The sequence below is a fragment of the Engraulis encrasicolus genome, chromosome 2 (genome assembly GCF_034702125.1).
Source record: "Engraulis encrasicolus isolate BLACKSEA-1 chromosome 2, IST_EnEncr_1.0, whole genome shotgun sequence".
In the NCBI taxonomy this organism is placed as follows: Eukaryota; Metazoa; Chordata; class Actinopteri; order Clupeiformes; family Engraulidae; genus Engraulis; species Engraulis encrasicolus.
Window position 1 is genome coordinate 16,178,229 of NC_085858.1, and position 10,000 is coordinate 16,188,228.

A 10,000-nucleotide genomic window follows, 5' to 3' on the forward strand; every position below is an offset into this window, starting at 1 on the left:
GGGGTGGAGCTCAACCACCATCTACAGTAATTGAACCCGAGAGGAGTGCTGGCAATTCAGCTGGTACCTCCGCTGCTGGTGCGTCGACTGTGCCTTCCCAAACTCCAGTGCCTGCGGCTCCCAATGATCCTTTACCTACCCCCAATACTGACCCGCTGCCCCCCGTTGCTGTTCTGACATCCCAGACTACTTCGTCTTTGACTGAAGCCGTCAGATCGGCTGATGTTGTCTGTGAACCTAAATTGGCCAGTACATCTGCCACAGATAAGGTCGCGGTGGCCACAGATGTTGATGGTGATTTATCCTCGTCTGAACCTGTCCCGAGTAACGCAGCCGTTAATGACATGATCTCCAAAGAGCTCGATGCTCTGAGTAAAGTGAGCGCGACCGGTAGTGTAGGCTCGGACGCGCTGTCTGAAGAAGTTGAGAGAATGGACTGTGAGTTCAAGCCGCCTAAAAGAAAGGATAGGCATACTGATACTGATTGTAATCCATCTAAGTCGAAGAAACTTGACTCCGCCAGCGCAAACTGTGATAGTGATGATGACTCGGTGTGTTCGACAATGTCGATGGGCTCATTGAGTGATCTTACTGAATTTGGTGGGGAGAAGATGGTACAATACACAGCGGATGACATAATTCGATTTCTGCGCGACACGAAGGGGAAACGCGACGTCGAAGTGGAACAGTTCTTCCCTGACCGCTGTCAATTTATTAATGATACAGTCTGCCTAATAAAGAGTAAGGCGTTTGATTCAAAGGAGGTTGCGCGCCTCCGTAAACATTTGGGCATATTGCGTCGTAAAGTTAGGCAGGGAGCCACGTCAACTTCTCAGACATAACATATTATGGCAAACACGCTGAACATTGCAACACTTAATTTAAATGGTGCTAGGGATATGAAGAGAAGGCTGGCACTCCTTGACTTCATTAATTTGAAGCGCATTAATGTTGCAATGGTCCAGGAAACACATAGTGATAAAGTAAATGAGGTTGACTGGAAGAAAGAATGGGATGGTCAGATTTTTTTTAGCCATGGGTCTGCATTGAGCGGGGGCGTGGCAATTTTGTTTTCTAAAGGCTCTCTTCCACTTTCTTGTTGTGCCCAAGAGTTAGTGGAAGGGAGACTTCTTATGGTGACTGCCCATTTTGATAGAACTGTCATTGTATTTATTGTTGTATATGCACCTACTATTGGCCATGAAAGGGTGGCTTTTTTTGATAAGGTTCATGAAGTGCTTATGACTTTAGATTCTGAATCTCTTCTCTTTATGGCGGGGGATTTTAATTGTACGGAAAATGACAAGCTGGACAGAAACCACATGGAACCTCATGTCCCCTCTCAAAGGGCTATTGTTCAGTTAGTTAAAAATCATGATTTGGTTGATGCGTGGAGGGTTTTTTATCAGGGGGCGAGGCAGTACACATGGTCTCACAGTAGAGACAATTATGTGTCCTTTGCACGCCTGGACAGAATATATGCTCCCACATTTCAGCTTAATATAATTAAATCTTGCAATATTGTGCCTACTGGTTTTTCAGATCACTCTGCAGTCACATGTAGTATATCTGTTAAAGCATTTAAACCAAAAAGTGCCTATTGGTGCTTCAACACCTCACTTTTAGATAACGAACACTTTAGGAACACTTTTATGTATTTTTGGGATATTTTTAGGGGGCAAAAAGATTCTTTTCCTTCTTTACGGGATTGGTGGGAATATGGAAAGAGTCAAATTAAAGTGTTGTGCCAACAATTTACTTCCTATGTCACGAATGATATTGTTAAATCTCTTAATGCTCTGGAAAAAGAGATCTTAGGCCTCCAGGGATCTTTATCCACGGGTGACGCGTGTGTTAAGGATCTCCTGGAGGGGAAGAAGAGCACACTTGCTGAGCTTTTGGATGTTAGAGCACAGGGAGCGTTAGTGCGTTCCAGGTTTCAAGGTGTCGCTCTAATGGACACACCCTCAAAATTCTTTTTTAATTTGGAGAGACAGCGTGGTCAGAGTAGACTTATGCACTCCTTGAGGACTGAGTCTGGCCAGGAATTGTCTGATCCAGCACAAATGCGGGCCTATGCTAGATCTTTTTACTCTAATCTGTATGACTGTGAGCTCATTCCTGAGAATTTAGCTTCCAGTAATTTTTTTGATGGGTTGCCTAAACTGTCTAAAGAAAGTAGCGCTGAAACTGATGGCCCTTTGACCCTATCTGAAATTGAAAGTGCACTCATGAGTATGGAAAATGGCAAGTCCCCTGGGATAGATGGTCTGCCTATAGATTTTTATAAAGCATTCTGGAATTGCCTTGGGGAGGACCTCCTGGCAGTACTGTGTGAGTGCTTAAAGGAGGGCAGCCTTCCTCTGAGCTGCCGCAGAGCGATTATAACTCTATTGCCAAAGAAGGGTGACCTGCAAAATATTGGTAACTGGCGGCCAGTATCACTTTTGTGCTCTGACATGAAGATCCTGGCTAAAGCCCTGGGTTCAAGACTTAAAAAAGTAATAGGCCAGGTGGTGCATCCCGACCAATCCTATTGCATACCTGACCGGTCCATCTTTGATAACATTGCTATGGTGAGAGATCTCTGGACTGTATCAGAGAAGCTGGGTCTTAACGTGGGTCTGATATCTCTAGACCAACAGAAAGCCTTTGATCGTTTAGAATTTCTGTACTTGTGGTCAGCCATGGACTCCTTTGGGTTCAGCTCCGACTTTATTAGCATGGTCAGGGTCCTTTACTGTAATATTGAAAGTGTTCTGAAAATAAATGGGTGTCTGGGGGCTCCATTCAAGGTGCTGCGTGGTGTTAGGCAGGGCTGTCCGTTGTCAGGGATGTTGTATTCCATTGCCATTGAGCCTCTGTTACACAGACTTCGCACTGGTTTGAGGGGTATCTCTGTGCCTTTGATTAATGAGTGTTTTTATTTATCTGCTTATGCTGATGATGTGTCTGTTTTTGTTAATGGGGAAGATGATGTTCATGTGTTGAAAAAACTTGTCCATGATTTTCAATTGGTTTCTTCTGCCAAAGTAAATTGGGGTAAGTGCACAGCCATCTGGGTGGGGGAATGGGAAAGAAGATGTGCTGGCCTACCTGGGGGTTTGCTATGGGGAAGGGAGGGTCTGAAATATCTTGGTGTATATTTGGGGAATGATGCGTATGTTCAAAAGAACTGGGAAGGGGCGCGTGAGAAAGTCAAGGGCCGCCTGGATAAATGGAAGTGGTTGCTCCCCCAGCTCTCCTATAGGGGGCGCGCTCTCATCGTCAACAACCTGGTGGCCTCAACGTTGTGGCATAAGCTTGCTTGTGCTGAGCCCCCGCGTGGACTCCTTCAAAGCATCCAAAGAGACATGGTGGACTTTTTCTGGGATGGGCTACATTGGGTGCCTCAAGCGGTACTCTTCCTGCCCAAGGAGGAAGGAGGGCAAGGTCTCATAGATCTTGCCAGCAGAAAGGACACATACAGACTACAATTTCTCTTGAGACTGCTCACGGCTTCCAATGAGCAGGCTTGGGGACTGTTGGCCCTCAGCATCTTGCGTGGGGTCGGTGGACTGGGTCTGGACGCTGCACTGTTTCTTACGAATCCAAGACGGCTTAACCTTGCTGGACTGCCACTTTTTTATCAGAGTCTATTTCATGTTTGGGGTCTGTTTGGGCATCAGTGGGTGGGGGGGCTCCCCTCAATTCATTGGCTGCTTGAGGAGCCTGTCGTTTTGGGGTCCCGTCTTGATGTGTCATGTAATGAACTGCCTGGTCTCACAGCCATTTTGTGTGGAAAGCATGTCCTTCAATTGCGTGATGTTGTATGCAAAGCTGGTGTGATCTGCAAAATGTTCAGGCGTTTGCCTCTTTTCTGGGTGTGAGGTCCATCAGATATGTGACAAATTTTCTTGGGAGACTTAGTGGGCTTCTAAGTTTACAGGAGAAACGTCTGCTTCAGGGGTATGGTGATGGGTTAATTGTATGTGATGCTACTGATATGTTTCCTAATATGCTTGTCACTCCTGATGTGCGAGAATGTGGTTTTGCTAGCCCTTCTCTTAGCTTTCCTGAGTGTGACAGTATATTCTTGTATTCAGCGACTGGGAAGGTGCTCTATAGGAATGTAGTCAAGGTGCTGCACAAAGACGCCCTGAAGGGTAGACCTGATACCGTGTGGAGGGATAAGTTGGAGCTCTCTGAGGAGAAAAAGCCTGTGTGGAGAGTACTGTACAAACCTCCTTTGACGAAGAGGGCTGGTGATTTACAGTGGCGGGTCCTACATGGGGCCATTGCCGTCAATGCTTTTAAGGCTACGATCAACCCTGGGGTTAGCAGTACCTGTCCTTTCTGCACCTGTAGGGAAACAGTTTTTCACTGCTTTTTGGACTGTACCAGACTTGTCCCTTTGTTTTCTTTTTTGAGACTTCTGCTTTTTTCTTTGGGTGTGGTTTTCTCTCACCAGGGTTTTATCATTGGTTTCTTTTATAATCAAAGGCACAGAGCAAAGTGTGAAATGATCAATCTTGTTGTTGGTGACGCAAAGCTGGCAATCTACTTGAGTAGAAAAAACAAAATTCGAGGTGGGGGTGGGGATGATGTGGTACCTATTCTGAAGAACCTGATTAGGTCTAGAATTAGTGCTGACTTTTGTTTTTTCAAACTTACTGGGGCAATGGACTATTTTAAGGATAAATGGTGTGTTTTTGACTGTTTTTGCTCTGTGACAGAACAAGATGATATATTGTTTTCCCACATTTTAACTGACTGATTGTCTTTTGGTTTGGGATAGATGGTCTATGTTAGTGTTCATGCTTTTTGATTCATAATAAAAGCGCTTTTAAAATTCAAAAAAAATTCTCTCTCTCTCTCTCTCTCTCTCTCTCTCTCTCTCTCTCTCTCTCTCTCATACACACACACACACACACACACACACACACACACACACACACACACACACACACACACACACACTTGCACGCACCTTGACGTGCATGCATCTACTTCGCCCCTCCTGTTCCTCAGTGTTCCGACGTCAGAAAGTAAAACTGGCTCGTGGCGTGACTGCGGCACCCGGGAAATATCTTTTGACAGGTCCGACACCATTGACAACTCAGCATGACACAGCAGCCACTCAGATGCCATAGATTTGAGGAGCATGCCTTTTGGAGATGTGGATCACTGTGGCCCTGCTGTGTGCTGAGATTTCAACTATGTAAGTGACAGTGACATCTTTCTGCAGTGTCCCAGTCAGACGCAGACACAACCAACCTGCACAGAGACACTTGAGTCGTCACACATGGTGAGAATAAGATGCTGTCTGTCTGTCTGTCTGTCTGTCTGTCTGTCTGTCTGTCTGTCTGTTACTCTGACCCTGGCTGTGATATGGCAGCTGTTGTTGTGGTGGGAGACAAAAGAGGAGATGCTGTATGTACAGACAGAGAGTGAAACTGCTTTACCTCCCTGTCTGGCCTGCAATACAGTTGTATGGGTGCTGACAGGTGGGTCAGAAATAAGGTGAACTTTATGTCCACACTGACATCTTTCCTGTATGCACACACTGTGAAATAAGTTAAAAAGCCCCAATGGACTGTACAATGTCAAGAGCCGTGACATACAGTAGGCCGTGACGTGAGACATTTTAAATGTTCGACAAAGGGGAAGAAGCTCATGCTTGAGACTTGTTTGGCACATACAGATTCCAGTCAGTTGCCACCAAACCACTTCATAGCTCATTACCATGGAGTTCCTTTTAACTTCTCTTCTGACACTCATCGTTTGCCAATGCAAAGGCCTACCATGAGGGACCACACAAGTTAGGTTGACCCGGGCTGGGACGAGGGTAGCCAGGGATGAGGCACTATAGTACATTTGGGCACCCTGGCCCAGCAACCAGTTGGGGGGGTGGGTGTTTGGTCAAGTAGATCAGTTGTCCTGGGCCAAGGAAGAAGGGGGGAGGGGCAGAATTGGGTCCTCAGCACATTGTCTGTATTAAAAGGGGGGCCCTTTTAGATCATTTTGTCCTGGGCCCAGTGAAAGCTGCCAGCAGCCCTGGGGGGCACCCCTGCATCCTCCGTGGGGGGTGATGGGAGAAGATGAGTGAGAGGCTGGGTCTGTAGTGAGAGGCTTGGATGGCTACTCTCACCCTTCGCTGCGCTCCTCTGCCTGTGACACTTGCTGTGATATGGCAGGCCCAGCTCTCTGGAAGCTGGAGATATGTACTGACAGTCAAGAAAGCATTTCATACCTCCCCGCAACACACTGACAGCTGGGTAAACCACATTTTACACCCTCGCTGACATATTTAATAGAGTCTTTCCAGTACTGTATGGGAAAGAGCTGCCCAAATGCACTGCGTTTGTGTGCTTGACTGCAGTATGCAAAAGGGAGATAAAGAGCGCATGTGTGGTGCGCATGAAGAGATAATACCTCATTACTATGGCAGATAGCACGCAATGGGGTGGGCTGTGTGTGTGTGTACCGTATCTTGAGCTCAAAGCGCTGCTATCTTCCAAGTATGGCGTTATCAGGTGATTCAGATTGAGATCAGATGTGTGATAGAGCAGTCAGCGCGGCTAATGAATAGGCTGAATGAGCTGCTTTAATGTCTCTATTAGGACGCTACATGCAGATGGTGGGCATGGTGGTGGTGGGTGTGTCAAACAGGAGATGAGAAGCTTACTGCAGATGTAAAGATACACACACACACACACACACACACACACACACACACACACACACACACACACACACACACACACACACACACACACACACACACAAAAACACACGCACATCAATAAACAGCACAGATCCCCAACCCCATCCTAATAGTAATTACATTCCTCAAGATCAATCAATGTCCTCTCCATCAGGACACACATGCATGGATGCGGTGGTTAGAAAAGCTTAGAGGTAAAGTAGAGAATCACATCCCTGATGATCAGTCAGTGCAATTACCCTGCATGACAATGCCATTAAAATGCTCCTCTGGGTACATCAGACCAAAAGAGTGTTATATATTAACAGAATCATTAGTAATAATGGACCGATTGTAATGTGGAAATCAAATGCCAAAGCTGAAAGGTTTCATTAGTGCAGGTGTGGTCCCGAAGGGAAATGACTTTGTCCAGTGACATATTTGCATCCGACACGTTTTACACACATCTACACATATTGTAGACAGGCTTGAGTAATATGTATGGTGAGGGGGCTGGACATTTCAAAAGTATAAAATTAGAATTGAGGATGAAGCAGGAAGACACTTTCACTAACTGTACAAACCGTAAAAGCGGTAAAAGGGTTAAAAAGGGTTAAAAAGCTGCAGAATATCAGCTAGACTGAGCAGAGAAAACGCAAAAGTGGCAAAAGATTCGACATTTCACGCTCAATAAGGGAGAGCGACCAACTGAAGCTTGCGTTAAGAAAATTCTAGACATTCAGTTGACTTCCACCTGCTGCTGCTGAACCATGTCATAGCTCATTATGGATTTTCAGCTGAAGTTCAACTTTTCGGGGGGTGGGTGGGCACTTTGGGGCAGCATGCTAAGGCCCCCACATAGGGGCTTGCTTGCCCCTGGTGACCTGGGTTCGAGTTCTGCCTGGATCCTTTACCAGCCTTGCCCCATCTCATCTATCAGCCCTCAATTTTTTTTACGCCTTCGACACCTTCAACGCCCTCAACGCCACACCTGGTTTTACAGCTTTGACCACTTTTGACACTTGCTCTTCCATACAATGTGAATTATTTCTGTCGCTTTCGAGACTTTTACCACTTGCGGTCGGTTGGTACAGTAAAGAGGACTGAGAAATATAGACAAAAGCCAGCAGAAAACAACTTCTTTCTTACAGCCACATGAAATGCTGCATCAACTCCTCCTAACTCACAATAAGGAGTTTGGGAGCCCAAGACACCCAGTGGGAATAATTCATCACATTTGAGCAGCAGTAGTTGGGCAGGACAAGAGGCAGCCTGAACTTATGTGACCTCTTTAGGTCAATCATGCCAAACCATGCCATCAATCCTGTTTTCAGTTCAAGAAAACAAGAACATTTTGTCCAAAAACATTCATTTTTGGTCACAGCAGAATAGCTCATCCTCATCGAATTTTTATAAAACCAGCATGGGGTAGCATGGTGAGACAAGGCAGCCTTTCAAATCAGTCAGTCAGCTTGAACCGCAAAGAACCCACAGTGGCGTGAATGTGTGCTTCACGCCGGTTGCGGATCTCACCAAAATAAACACAGCAAGAAACAGGGCATGGTGGGAGAGAAAGCAAGAGGGCACTGGAGAGAGACAGAGGAGGCGAGAGCGGCAGATATCAGAAAGAGGAGAGAGGAAAGAGAGAGGGTATAGAGATGGGTAAAGAGAGGGGAGAGAGATGGGAAGAGAGAGCAGTGGGAGACAGGAATCAGATGTGAAGTGACACAGCGGCATAACATGGATAGACGACGACAGCACCACAAATTTCCGGGGAAAAAGAAATAGACAGAAAAAAGATAGATAACACTCAAACCCCAGACCCCCTTCAACCAGGTAACTACTGAAGCAATTACCACCAAAGCAATTATCACCCAGTCACCTACAGCCACTGACAATATCAACAAGACTGTAAAAAATTTAGGATGTTTCGAGTTATTCTGTTCACAAAGACAAATAGACAGGGAAAACTCAATAGCTACCAGTATCTAAACACCTTTGGCTGATGTAACGAAAAGAAAGTGACGGAGAAGAATAATATGTTGAAAAGAAGACATGAGATGAGGAGATGGAAAAATAGAAAGACACGTAAGAAAAAGCCCAAACAGAAAGGAGAATATGACAGATATGAAGAAGGAAATTGAATTAAGTTAAGTTAAGTTTTAAAATTTAATTACAAAGACAACAGAAAGTAGAGTCATGCAAGCAAGTCAAAGAGCAGCATTAGTCAAAAATGTGCTAAATGAGATGTGAGAAGGTGGTGAAGAACAGGGGGATGAACAGAAAAGAACAGAAAATGAAGATTAGAAAGCAGAAGCACGGAATCGGAAAAAAAGAGGGAGAATGAGGTGAAGAACGCAAAAATAAAGTATTTATTTAGAATTGAAATAAATAAAAAATCAACCAGGGGTGCATTTGTCAACAGCGTTTGTCAACTTGCTCACTGGTTAGCAATGATGCTCTCGAGAAGAGAAGAGAAGAGAAGAGAAGAGAAGAGAAGAGAACAGAAGAGAACAGAAGAGAAGAGAAGAGAAGAGAAGAGAAGAGAAGAGAAGAGAAGAGAAGAGAAGAGAAGAGAAGAGAAGAAAAGCGCTCAAGAAAAAAACAAACAACTGACTAGCAACGATGCTTTGAAGACATTGGGTCCAGAAGACAAGAGAAATCCTCAAGGCAACAACGCAACAAAAGAAGTATAAGCAGCCCCTTACGGTTTGGAAGTCGCGGTGGCTGCACTCCTGTCCCTGGAAGCGGCAGTACAGCATCATCTCCTGCAGGTCGTGGCCCACGCGCTCCGTGAACTCCCGCATGCTGAAGGCCTTGGGCTTGTAGCCCACCGAGAAGTTGGCGCGCTCCGTCAGGAAGGCCAGCACGTGGGGCTCGGCCAGGTGCGACTCGGGGATCTGCAGGTGCACGTCCAGCAGCTCCAGCAGCTCGCCGGCGTGGTACAGGTCGTTGCGGGTGAGCCGGCTGAAGCGGTAGGCGTTGAGGTTGCAGACGGTGACGGCGGGGAACACCAGGCTGCCGGACACCACCGCGTCCACCGAGGTCACGTGCGGGTAGGACAGGAAGTAGGCCAGCCGCTCGCCGCTCTCCAGCACCAGCACGAAGACGCCGGCCAGCAGGGCGGCGGTCCAGAGCAGCCGGCGGGCCACGGAGAAGCGGCTGCGGACGGCGCGGCGAGCGGAGAGCGAGGCCGGGGAGTGGGGGGAGGACGGGGCCCCGGCGTAGTAGGGGAAGATGTGGCGCAGGCCGTGCAGGGTGCTGCGCTGGGCGAAGGCAGACCAGGAGGACGGGCCCGAGGAGCCGGAGGCGGAG

The 10,000-nt window shown here is 46.8% G+C and overlaps 1 protein-coding gene across 1 annotated transcript in view; it reads right to left on the reverse strand.

The window, feature by feature from the left end:
- asic2 (acid-sensing (proton-gated) ion channel 2) overlaps nucleotides 1-10,000 on the reverse strand; it is a 536,993-nt gene that overhangs the window by 524,177 nt on the left and 2,816 nt on the right. Inside the window, exon 2 of the mRNA XM_063223066.1 lies at nucleotides 9,394-10,000. This exon is cut by the window's right edge and continues 166 nt beyond it. Coding sequence (XP_063079136.1) covers nucleotides 9,394-10,000 — 607 coding nt within the window. The remainder of the gene's footprint in view (nucleotides 1-9,393) is intronic.